The sequence below is a fragment of the Stegodyphus dumicola genome, chromosome 3 (assembly GCF_044657685.1).
Source record: "Stegodyphus dumicola isolate Sdum_Otavi_A_Nest chromosome 3, ASM4465768v1".
In the NCBI taxonomy this organism is placed as follows: Eukaryota; Metazoa; Arthropoda; class Arachnida; order Araneae; family Eresidae; genus Stegodyphus; species Stegodyphus dumicola.
The window spans coordinates 28,156,029-28,169,941 of NC_140770.1; the positions used below are offsets into that span (position 1 = coordinate 28,156,029).

At 32.6% G+C, this 13,913-nt stretch overlaps 1 protein-coding gene across 2 annotated transcripts in view; it reads left to right on the top strand.

Annotated features, from left to right (window-relative positions):
- The window catches only part of LOC118194656 (patronin-like), a 215,537-nt gene that overhangs the window by 145,158 nt on the left and 56,466 nt on the right, over positions 1-13,913 (top strand). For both annotated transcript variants that reach the window (XM_085812676.1, XM_085812677.1), the window contains 3 exons: positions 4,668-4,753; positions 5,003-5,156; positions 13,513-13,630. In XM_085812676.1, the coding sequence (XP_085668802.1) occupies positions 4,668-4,753; positions 5,003-5,156; positions 13,513-13,630 (358 nt within the window). The remainder of the gene's footprint in view (positions 1-4,667; positions 4,754-5,002; positions 5,157-13,512; positions 13,631-13,913) is intronic.

The following is a 13,913-nucleotide window of genomic DNA, read 5'->3' on the forward strand; positions in this document are numbered from 1 at the left end:
TCGTTGCTGACGCTCTTTCAAGAATCGAAATTGATTCCATAACAAAATCTCCATTTTTGGATTTTAAAAAATTTTCGGAAGCTCAACGGCATGATCCGGAGGTACAAGACCTTCTCAAAAACAACACATCATCTTTGAAACTGGAATTTAAACCGTGCCAATATTCTGATGGTAATATTCTTTGTGACATATCAACGGACATTCCTCGTCCATTTGTTCCGAATTCCTTTCGCAGACTCATCTTTAATCATCTGCATAATCTGTCACATCCAGGAATTGCAGCTACTACGAAGCTTATTTGTTCTCGTTATGTATGGCCCGATATGAAACGTCATATCAAAAATTGGGTTAAATCCTGTGAATCTTGCCAAAAATCGAAAATTACTAGGCATACTAAAGCACCACTGGGCACATTCTCTCTTCCTGATGCACGTTTTTCAGAAATCCATATGGATATCGTCGGACCGTTACCTCCATCAGAAGGCAATGTGTACCTTTTGACTCTAATAGATAGATTCTCCAGATGGCCTGAAGCCATTCCCATCCCGGATATGAAAACGGAAACCATTTGCAGAGCCATCTTCAACTGTTGGATATCTCGTTTTGGCTGCCCATCGATCATAACAACAGACCAAGGTTCTCAAATGAGATCCGCACTTTTTGCAGAATTCACGCGCATTTTGGGTACGAACAGAATCACAACAACAGCCTATCATCCAATGTCAAACGGCATTGTTGAACGATTTCATCGACATTTAAAATCTTCTCTCAAGGCTCACGAGACCAATAACTGGACTGAAACACTACCAGTTGTTATGCTTGGTATTCGGACAGCCGTAAAGGAAGATCTACAGTCATCTTGTGCTGAACTGGTGTACGGCACAACTCTCAAGCTGCCTAGTGATATGATAACGTCATCTAAGATATCTCCGTATGACACACAATTTATCACGAATCTTAGGCATAGAATGCAACAATTGAATCCAATAGCAACATCTGCACATTGCCAAGAAAAATGTTACGTAAGTGCTACCTTAAAGTCGTGTACGCATGTATACTTACGTGTCGATCGAGTAAAGCCACCTCTGTGCCAACCATACACAGGTCCGCATAAAGTCCTTTCTAGAACGGACAAAACTTTCACAATTGATGTTAACGGTCTGAAATCTACTGTGTCTATAGACCGTGTGAAACCAGCCTATTTGCTTTCGGACTCTAATTTGCCTGAACTAAAAACAAATAAAGACTTAAAGACAGTTCAGCAGAATAAATCTGCAAACGAACTCTCTAAGACACAAACTGTCACCAGATCGGGAAGATATGTTCACTTCCCTAAGAAACTTGCTTCTTACATAACAATTTAAAACATTTTTTTTTAAATTCATATCTTAACATATTTCTTGTTATTTCATGTTTATTATATGTGTCAATACCTTGTTATATATTGAATTTCATTTTGATCTATTCTAATTTTGTAATCATGTAAAAATACCCGACAGTACGGATACTCTGAGATAATTTCATAACATATGTCGTTCCTTTGAATAGCCATTAAAGGAACTGGGGGGAAACTCTGTGGTGATGGCGATAAGGAGCGCGCCTTGCGCCCTCCGATAAGTGTGGCAACCCTAGAGGAGAAGTTTCTTACGAGTAGCGAGCAGAGCGAAACAGGCAGGCGGTCGGGGAGTGTGCGCGATGTTCCTAAATAAAGCTTAATTTTTATTGTGCACTATGTCTTGTTAATATTTATATTAATGCAGTATGAAGATAATCTGTGATATGGAATTCGAGGATTGGTGGTAAAAACATAACAGGAAATTTCCATAGATTACATTGCATCCAGCTTCTTGTTTAAAAATTTGCTAAATTGTGTCAATCATTCAATGATCAGCAGGAAGGCATCCCTTTTTTTGGCATTATTGGCGAAACTGGAAATTCCAGCAACCCCGATCTCACCCCACTCTTAATGAGAAAAGCAATTAAAGCGTTCATTCAAAAACTGACCGGGAGGAGAAAAAAGCAATTGTTATGGTATCTGCTTCATCTTCGACATATGTGTATAATTTTCAACCTCATAAAGCTGAAAAAACAGAACCGCTAAGATTATCATAATGAATGCTTTTGTCAAATTACAGGAGCATTTTCCTAATAAATACGATAACGATATTGTTACTTTTTATAATCTTATCGGGACTGAATGGCTCAGTTAAAAAAAAAAGGCCCTTTTCCGGGCCACAAATTAAAAATACATGGTCCGTTTTCAAGGCCAAAAATAAAATTTTAAAAAAAGGCAGAAGTATAAACATTTATAAATAACATTCTAAATACAAGCCAACAAATTCCTTAGAAAGTATAATATTAAAGTGTCCCACCTTTAGCCGAGTGATTAAATTGCTGAATACTGGTAGTTTGACATCGTTTGAACTCAAGCGAACGGGCTGTATTCATGGTCGGTTTTGATTTTTTTCCCATGTGTAACGTGAATATGAGCTTGTTTCCTTTAGAAAGTCCTCCACGAATGCATCTCACCCCTTAGTCGAATAGTTCTTGTGTGCTTTGCTGTATTCAAATCACTTAATCTAACTAATACAGTACTGATCAATTAAGTTAACTATGGATAAAGAAACAGGGGTTTCTGTCTAAAGGAAGACATGGCTTCATGGGGACTTTATAAGGGTAAAGGACTTCTTTTATATAATATACTGAGGGACTCCTATGCAGTTCAGAGCTTACAGTCATTACAAACGAACTCACTGCATATTAACAGTGTTTCACAGCTTAAGCAACTCTATCATTAATACGCTTGATTTGCAGATGATTCCATCTAAGGAAAGGAATAGCCAGATTTTTCCATATGATATGCTTGTTGTTTTCATACCTGGAAGGAAATGTATGGTTTTTACGTAGCTTGTACAGCTCTACACGACTAAATATAATTCACAGATTCTCAGAGAGCTGAATCAGTCTGCTTTTTATAAATTGAGAGATGTAGAAGCAATGTATTTCCCCATCGCGAAGCAAAGGACGCACCTTGCACGCCACATCACGCATAGACGTTTCATTCTTCAAAGCATAAAAACTAATTTATTTTTAAAATACAAGCAAACTGTCGTTTAATACGGTAAATGTCTTAAAAGTAGTAAATGCACTAAACCTTTCAGATTTTCTTTTTTTTTTTATACTTTTTTAGTTGTTATGAACTAAAAAAGTTGTAATTAATATAAGACATTTCTAATGTTATAATTGTAATTGATTAGTGGAATTAAATGGTATACGATTAATTAGTTGGTATAAGATTATTTGTTTCACAATTTTAAAGTTTTAATATTTTTCTAATACCTTGAAATTTTTAATGGTAAATTCTTTAGTCGTTAGACTGCAATCTGAAGATCTCAGTTTCCAGTCTTTTTATTCATTTTATGTTTGATTTTAAACCGTAATCAGAAAGATAGGAGAAAAACATAGGAGAGTGATTATCTGGGTCTGACTGGGAAGTGTATGTGGCTTAGGAGACAATTAATACAGGATATAATTTTTAAAATGTCTGCTATAAAATATTGTCAGAGTTTTTTAAACAATCGCAAATTAAAATTAAATTAACGTCTTTAAAAAATAAAAATCGAAAATTGTCCCCTCGTTCACTGTTTTGCTAGCAACAAGCTGCATAAACTCTTAAAATTTAAGAGAAAATAATACCAAATTTTCAAAATTTATATATTTTATTTTTAACTAAGCGAACGGTCTTGGGAAAAAAATTTGACCCCAACTGCAAGCAATACATTGTTAGCTCTTTCTTTTCAAGTTTTAAGTAATGATTCGTGTTTTAAATGTCATCAAATCTGTATATGTCACATTTAAATATAGTGAAATATTTCATATAAATTAAGACAATTCCTTATATTTTACACTACAGTGAACTATCAATTTCAACTGTAGCTTGACTGCATAAAAAGATTGTTATTTAAATACGCTGGATTTGACAAGAAGTCGCTAAATGTGTAGTGAATTGGAGGAATTGAATATCCGCGGGCAGTTTACTGCATATATATAACTTGAAGAACAGGGTGAGAAGCTGTAAAAAGGTCGTTCTAGCCTTGTATGTGTTCTCAGGTTAGCTTGTCGCGAAATATAGACAATCAGTTTTCTTTTTCTGTTATTTGAAGATGAAGGGAAGCAGTACGTAGTGACTGCCAATGAAATGTGGATAAACTACTACTACTAATCTTAAGTCCCAGGCTTAATTCCATGTCGTGCAGTTTGGTTTGTGGGTGCTGTCACCATCAGTGTTCAAAAGTAGAATTGACAGCCAACTGGAAAACTTCATGAAAAGAACATAGAAATGCTTCTAGAATGTTGGCAGAAATAGAGGGACTCTGGTGAGCACTGACAGCCAACTGAAAAACTTCACGAAAATAACATAAAAATGCTTCTAGAAAATTGGCAAAAATAGAGAGACTCTGGAGAGCACTATGTTGGAGAAGGACATGTTCAACTCTTTCATTTTTCAATAAGGATTTTGGTTTAAAAAAATCCCAATCTTATTTGAACCATATTTTATTATCTCTTTAAACTGATATGATCTTAACTTGTAGAATACTATGAATGCAAATTTTTTGTTTAACAAAATTTCTGTAACCAAAATTTTATTTTTCATAATGTATCCATAGAATGCTCACATGGCTGTGATTGAAGGTATAATGGCTCTCTTCATCAAAGAAGTGCTCATTCCAGAAAAAGTTGTCGAAGTAGTCAGGTAATTTGTGCTTTTTTTGCCATTATTAAAAAGACTATTACTATATATTGACATGTATTAGTTCATACTTAATCTTCTATCTGCATATATTTTTCAAATTATTTGAAAAAGCATTTCTTTCTGCTATTTGTAATTGAGTAGAATTCATTGCATATCATCAGTAGCATCTAGTTATCAATTTATTGCCATGTTATCTGTTTTATGGATATAAGTAGAAAAGTGTAGCTACAACTTTTTATAAATGTCTAGCCGTTTCTCAGTTGTGAATCCAGAAAGTGAACTTCCATATGACTGTGAAGAAGCTGCCCTACTTTGGATCAACAAGTGCTGCATCAAAATGAGGCATAAGATTGAAGAAGAGCTCGGCACTAGCCATTGTTCTGATAGTCCTGACTCTAGTCATGTAAGCAAAAGAGTTTTCTGCTTTTGCTATTCTAATTTATGTATATATATATATATATATATATTTTCTCTTTGAAATTTTAAGCAGTAATTCTTAATTTGCATAGCCGTGAATAGATTCAGTATTGAATTATGCATGATTATTTTGAAAAAAAAATTAGTAACTAGCAACTGTATTAAACTATTATTAAAATAGGCTACAGATTATCAAGATAACGAATTTGAAATAATATAAGATCTATTGGAAAATTCCGTCCATTTGCATACCAAAATAAAATACTACATTTTTCATACCATTAATAATATTTATTGTACAAATAATTTCTGTCATTACTTATGCCTTTTCCCAGCAGAATGGTTAACGTGTAAATACCATTTTTGAAACTTATCTTGTCCTTTAAGGCAAATAACTCAAGTAGTGCTTGGCTGACATCTACTTCGTTTTTCAATTTTTTCCCGATTAAAAAAATTTTGTATAGAGAGAAACAAATGACAGTTGGAGGCTGCTAAGTCTGGGGAATATGGTGGATGCAGCAGAATTTCCCAACCTAGCTGTGCGACTTTTTTGATGAGTCGCAAAAGCAGCATTGGTCTGGCATTCTCATGATGCAGTTTAATTTGCTTTCGGTTGAACATTGCTACCCTCTGTTCTTTGCCTGTATTGTTTAAATATCCAATATTGTTGGAAATATCATTCCAAATTGAACTTTTTGTAAGTTTCAAAAGTTTGTAATCTATCATTCCTTGAAAGTCCCATTGTATATACAGCATTCTCTTATTCTGGCTCAGCTTGGTTTAGAGGTGAAGGTTGCAGGATGTCAGAACTCACAGTATGTTCTTTTCCTAATGATATTTTTGTAAGTAATCCATTTTCATCGCAAAGTTATCATCCGGTCTGAGAAGGGTTCATTTTTGTTCCTAGCAAGTGTATATGATGACTGAATCATGCAAGTTTTCACATTTAACCCATGGGGCATCCATTTGTAATATATATAAACCAGTCTAGTGTACAAATATAGTATGAGATGGTTTCTTGAGTTGAGCTAAATTTTTCTGCAATTTACGATCCAAGAAAAAGTATCTTACTGTATCATGGTCTTGACAATATCATCATCGATTAAAGATGGCCGCCCAGAGCTTGGCTTATCATTAAAGTCAAAATTACCTGCTTCAAATTTTTCAATTTATTTCCTGCACATTCTGTCCAAAACTGCATTTCCTCCAAAAACTCACTAAATTTTAACATGCTTCTGTAGCATTTCTTCCTTATTCAAAAATAAGGTGTCATAAAGGAATTTTACAAGTAGCCCATATTTAAACTAAAGCATCTCATTTAGTAATGATATGAGGCAGTTTTGTTTCAATTAATTTAGAAGAGTATATGTACTTTAATGCAATGATAAAGAGAGGCAGCAATATAATTCTCATATGAACACATGAATGCGTGTTGAAATTTGAAATAAGAATATTGGGCAAAACTTTCCAGTAGACCATATATAATAAGAGTAATACTTAATTATTTCTTTTGTAACAGTAAATATGGGATTGTCATTGATCTAAAATTTGCTGTAAAATACCTACCAAATGTTTTCATTTTACGTTAATTTTAACTCATTTGCTGCCAATAATCGACCGTCATTATGCTGTGGGACACTCTCGAAAACATAGATTTTTTTAACTGTTGGTTGGGCACTGAGTGATGATTAACGAAGGTTGCTATATTAATCATTATCAATAAGTATATAATAGTTGTAATTTTCTAAGTGTAATTATTATTCTATGGCTCAAATGAGAAGAGAAACAGGCCAGTTTAAAACTGAGAATTAGGCAAAACAGCGAACTTATTTTGATGTAGATTTTAAATAAAACTCCATTGATTAGGAGGGTGATCAGACACAAGTCTGTCTTCTTCAGGAGCAAAAAAATTCTGTGAAAAAGAGAGGAGCAGTAACTTTATTTAAATAAACTACAATGGCTGAACCAAAGTGAACATGAACATAGTGCCATCTGTTGATGTAAATAGTAATGAAATATGAAAAATTAAGATATTAAAATTTTAAAAGTTGTTTCAGATCTTCACCAAAATAAGGTTGCTATATTGTCTAATGTTTAGTGTTACATTGGCATGTTATTCTTATTTGATTTTTTGCTGCCAGCCAGCATGTTCAAGAAAGTTCTGTCAATTTTGTTTGTTTGCTTTCTTGAGCCATTTCTGTGTCTTTTTAGATTGTCATTTTACGTCAGGGCTGGATTTTTCATAATGCTTTTAAAATTGTAATTTTTCATGTTTCATTACTATTTTCCGTGACTTAGATGTTGTGTTCATGTTTGCTTTGCTGTATCCATTGTTTTTGATATAGGTACAGTATTGCTTCTCCATTTTTTGCCCCCCTTTTTGTGTTTTTTTTTCTGAAGAAAATGGACCTGTGTCTGGCTGCCCTTAAAATTGAGAGATTTTTATTTAAAATGTACACCAAAATAAGCTGCTGTTTTGTCTAATTTTAATATTCTATGATTGTTAAAAGTGAAGGAAATTTGAGTTATATGCTGAAGTTATGTTGAAAATAATTCTGTTTAATATTTTATTACATAATAATAAATAATTATCTATTGTAGTATAATATAGTTATTCTCCAACTCTTCATAAATTGCTTTTAAGGTGCATCATTAACTCTGACTGAAACTGAAAGCTGGAGTCTCCAATACATTCATATGTTGTTAAATGTCTTTTTCCCCGCTTTTGCAAGAATTTCTTATTCCTAACCTTCATAATTATTTCTAAAGTTTGTTTGGCAGTAATTAAACCGAAGTTATGAATGTGGTACATTTAAACAATTTTATTAAATGTTAGAAAGAGCAGATCATAGAAGTTCCAATAAGAAATTAGATGATTCTTAAATTTAATCATAATTTAGAATTAAATATTAGTATAGAAAAAAATTTCCGATTTAAATGGGGGGAATTTCTTTTTTTTCCCCTGATGCTGAATTTTGATTTAAATTTGGAAATTTTTCCGAATTTCGAAATTTAAATCTAAATTCAGCATATTGATTGGTACAGCTAAAATATTATGCATTTTTATGCAATTCACAAAAATTAAAGAGGTCAGGTTAAAAAAACATAATAGCATCGAAAAGAAAATAAAAATGATATGATAAAGTACTAAAAAAAAGAGTTGAACTTGTCTAGAAAACAGTAATAGTAAAAAAATTCCAAAATTTAAGACAGTATGCAGAAAACTTAAAAGTAAAAATCACATAAAAATCATTTTTAAGCATGCTGTAGTTAAAGTAATAGATATTTTGCTACTTAACAGATAGGCAAAACTATTTGTAATACAGTCAAAAGTGGTTAATCCGGTCACCCATAATCCGGACCTCAAAGCTGCAAACTTTCTGCGCATGCGTCAATGCATAATGCGTTCACGCATGTGCATAGGCGTTTATGCATGCGCATAATACATTTACGCATGCGCGTTTAATGTATAACGGCGGTATAAGCTAAGCTAAAATTATCTAATTATCTATTTCAGTTAATGTTGCAGATTTCGTTGTTCCTTAATCTTCGAATTGGATCCGGCTTATTATTTTTTGCAGACTGTTAGAGCAGTTTTATAAAAGTAAGCTTGAACTTCAAATAGAATTTTCGATATATATTTACTAATATGTAAAGAATCTAGAAAGCAAAAGTATGTTTCAATGTCCATCAAACAAAAGGTGGAATTACTGCAAAAAATGGATAAAGGCATATCTTCACTATTCTTATCTTCAGGGCAGATGTTTTTATTTTATTCGGCTTATAGTTCATTACTAAATGTAGTATTTCATCTCGATATACTCTCTCTTTGATATAATTTAAATCAAATTCATTATAAATATCACGAATTCACTTCAAATAGTTTTCTGGTTACAATTTTCTAATTTCGACTATGCGTAATGTATTCTTTACGCATGTGCGCATTGAAAGAAGTAAACAAATAAATACTAAGTTTTTTTTTTTTTTTTTTTTTTTTTTTTTTTTGTAAAATTTGATACTTTGTAGATCATAATTGCTCTTTATTTCGTAAATTACGGTGTCATATTTTTAATTTTATTATTTCTGCATGCCATCTTACCAGATTTAAACTGATGATCTATAATCCAGAAAAATCGATAATCCGGAATCGCCGAAGTCTCAACGAGTCCGGATTAAAGACTTTTGACTGTATAACACTGATACCAGTAAAAAAGACGCTTAGTGGATTTTGATGAATCAACAGTGCTATAATTTCTCCTGATAAATATGAAAAAGAGCTGCTGTATGTCAGAATGCTTTAGTCAAATTATTGTAAGATTATGATTAAGTATTTTAAATTATGACAAAGGCAATGTATAGGGTTATAAACCTTTCAATGCTAACTTCTCCAATGATGAACGTGCATTAAACACTGCTGAGATATTAATATTGGCCATCTTAAAAGTAACAGGTAAACAAGCTTTCATTTGAGTAATTTTCTTAATTCTATCATTACTTTTCAAAACTGAAGCTACTATGAATGACAATGGCATATGTATTTCATTCATTTTCCATATAGCAGCATGCAGTTGTTGTTTTGCAGTGAATTTTAGACAATATAAGCAATGTTAGTATTCAATTCATGAGTTCATAAGGAAGTAAAAAATTTAAATGGTTAAACATGAGTGTGCAGATAGGGATCATAGTGGTGAAATTTTTAGAATTCATGTAAGTTCGTTGTTGTTAAGTAGCAGCTAAAAGAGTTAGAGCAACTTCCATAGGTATCTATGTATTCTGATTTTGAAAACACATTAGCATTTGTAGCTTTGAATATAACTGTAATGGAAGCATACTTTTATTGTATTTAGATGCATTAGGTTTAACTGCTGGGTCAGCTGATTGTTGTGTCTTATACACTTGCCAGGAGGTTCTTCCTATCATATGTAGATAGTTTCAGAGAAGACGAGCAGGCATTGGTAAAAATTTAAAACCATCTGTATTGCACCTTGCCGTTGCTACGAATTTCTTAAGGGTATCAACTTCTTTGGTGACTGCAGAAACCTTGCCATCAATTTGTTGTTTGATTTGGCTTTGGACGGCACAAACTTTTCCTTCAATTCGTTCCTCCACAGCAGAAATTCTCATTTCTATTTGTTCTTTGATGAAAGAAACTTTTTCTTCAATTTTACAGCCTTACTTTTGACCGAGTGTATTCTACCTTCTATAGCCTCAATTTTGTTTTCTATTATGCCAGTAATTTCTCTTTTCATTTCCTCTTGACCTGCTTTCATCTCGTCTTTAATGGATTCGTGTCCCTCTTTAACAGCTCTCGTTTCCTCTTTAACAGAATCTTTCCTCTCTTCTTTAAATGAAGCAAAGGCTACCATGAATTGCCTCAACTGTTCTTCCATCGCTCTTGTGATTTGCGTTCAATACCCCACTCTTGACACCAAAAAGTGTTGCGTGTGTATGGGTTTGTTATAAATTGAATGCCCATGTCCGATGAAAAATGAATAAAATTTATTATTGTCACAACAAATAAAACAAAATGCTTAAACTCCCTCAGATATTTGTACAATATCTCAATATCTCACAATAGTTATCTTTTAAACTACTAAAAACATTCAACAGAACTTAATTCAAAACAGAGAAATGTAAAGAAAGCTAATCCGTGAATTCGCTACTGTAAACAACCGCAGTTTTCTAAGCAAAACTCATAAATCAACTACTGAATTGAGAGGATTTCCTCCTTTTTATAAGCTTTTTAAATCACGCACAAGATAGTTCTACAGTACAAAGTCCATAATCTGGACGTCCATTATCCAGAATGATCTATAATCCGGACCTCAAAACCACAAACTTCATGCATGCGCATACATTACGCATGCATGTAAAGAATGCACATACATTAAGCATGCATGTAATGTATGCTTTACGCATGTGCGCATTGAAAGAAATGTTTAATAAAGTAAACAAATAAATATTAAGCTTTTTTTTTTTGTAACATTTGATACCCTTTAGATCATAATTGCTCTTTATTTCATATTTTTAATTGTATAATTTCTGCATGCCATCTTACCAGATTTAAATTGATGATCTATAATCCGGAATCGCCAAAGTCCTGATGAGTCCAGATTATGAACATCGTATCGTACCAATTTCTCGAAATCAAAAAGAGATATTTATTTATTAAATGTTAAATGCACATGCTCTTGTATTTTTAATTTTCTGGCTTAGCTTTCTCTTAATATTTGTCACGCGGCGCATTGCACGGGGAATAAAACAATTTAATTTATTAGCTATTTAAATACCAAATATGTAACAGCATTTTCTTATCATTGTATGTGCTAGTCTCAGTGTGCATCAGACGCTTATTATTAGTTTATGTTGTTGAGTTAATACTTGCTGTGCATTAGATTAAAAAATAGATTTGTGCAAAACTCCAGAACATACATTTCATCCATGCTGCAGCCTTTGAAAGTGTATTGAAATTGAATGCCTTGTACAGAAAACAGTAGAGGCAATAATCTGCAGGAAATCAAAAAACAGATTTCCTGCATGTTGCTTGCTGTGGAGATGATTCATGACAGATTTTGCATAGTCAGTAATAATGAAAATGTAATTCTGTGAATAGAAGAATCATTCAAGAGCAACCAATTTTAAGTTAACCCGGGAGTGTTGAGTTACACGAGTGCCTGCCCTGCAAATTTCCTGCAGATTATTACATCTACTGTTTTCTGTACAGGCATTCAATTTCAATACACTTCCAAAGGCTGAAGCATGGATGAGATGTATGTTTTTCAAAGAAAAAACTGTTACTCTTCAGGTAAAAGTGTTACATTTATGCCAAAATTTTATGATCGAACTTAAAAAATATGCAAATTATAAAAATTAAAATTTTAATTTTAATTTCTATAGTATTTTTATGAAATAATTTTTTTAAAGGACTAGGAAAACTTATTATATTAATATAGAATTTATTAGGAATTCATTATATTATTATTCAGGTTTATGAGGAATATGCTGCTTGAAAGAACATCTTCCTCACTTCAAGTTTTTCATCAATTGTTATGAACTCACCAACAGTGTAATATTTCTGGCAGTTGTTCACAAAATCATCAGAAAACTCTCTTATAGGTGCAAGTGTATCTGATTCTTTCTTAGCGACTCGTTCCTATGTTATCAAAACGCAACCATCTTGATTTAAAAAAAAAAAAAAAAAAAAAAAACGTTTGTAGGACAGTTTCGTTGAAAAATTTCCAAGCTGGTCCGTCTGCTACCCACAGATCTAGCACATTTGCATGAGATGACTTATATGGCAAGACCTATAAAAGCGTGAATTTCAATTAGAATTGTGTGATGAGCATCTCTCTCTCTCTCTCTCTTTGAAAGCTGTCAGAAATAGATGCAATATAAATATTTGTATAACTGACGACTTTCAGCAACATTTGTTCACTTAGTAAAATTTCCCACGATTCATTTGGAGTCTGCACATATTTTCCCTTACCGATGTTTTCAGGCAATTTAGTAATAATAATATATGCAGAAGCTCTAACATCAACTTTAGGCTTTTCTTTTGACCATTGTTTCCCCCCCCCCAATAAAGCAATACATGTCATTATCATTTTCGTTTTCAGAATGGATTTCAATTTCTGAATCAGTATCATGAAAACTAAAAAATTCATTATAACTTTCATCCTCGGTTTCTTCAATGGAGTCTTCAACATTTGATACATCTAATAATTTTTGCAAACGTTACATTTCTTTCTTGTAGGATAAATTACTCAATATGTTTGCAGCTTTCTGTGCTACCACAAATGAACTCGTTACAGCAATGTGAATAGGCGCACTGGGTCTGAAAGGGCCCGATCCGATCAAAACAAAACTTTGAATCAAATCTCTGGCAAAAAACTTCGGAAACATAAAGAGGATAGCCTTGGAGGAGACTACACTGAACCACAACCACTTGGGAAAAATGGGGACGTTTTCAAAAATGTTTATTTAATTGGGCGAGTCTATTGGACCCAGCACATGTGCTCGCGGGTTAATTGTGGATCAGGTATAGTTAATCAGAGGTGACTTCTTTAATTGCCATAACAGCTATATTTTAAGCAGTAAATAATTTTACTATATTTAATGTTCAGTGGAGCAGATATTATCGGAGATCATTTGAGTGGGTTTAATCACTTGCCTCCATGTTGAAAAGACTTCGAAATAATTCTAATGTAATTAAGAGTGACTATAACGCTTTTTTGTTGTTGTTGTTGACTGCTGATTGTTTTTGTATTAAAATACCATATTATATATTTTATTTATACTTGTTTATGTTCTACTGTGTTATTTTCTGTTTACTCTTGTTTTAGCCTCAAAGAGGTAATTCTCCATTTATTGCTTTGGCTCAAGATTTAGGAGACCTTAGTGATGGTTGCTGTTTGTCTGCCTTACTCAGCCTGTACTGTCCTAGGTATTTTAAATGGCAAGGTAAATCTTTCAATTAAAAAAAAAAAAAAAAAAGATATTGTTATTTGCACTGATTTTTTATCTTTAAATATTGTCAAAATTACCACTTATATTTATATATATTTGAAGATTTTAATAAAAAATTAATGATGTTTAATTAAACAATTTTAGTTATTTTAAATAACTCTTGATCAACTCTCTGAGTGTTACAAATTTCTCCGTGTGTTTCGTTATAAGTAGATCCAAAATTAATACTCAGAGATCAACCCTCTAAGTGTTAATTTTGAATCTGCTTACAATGAGC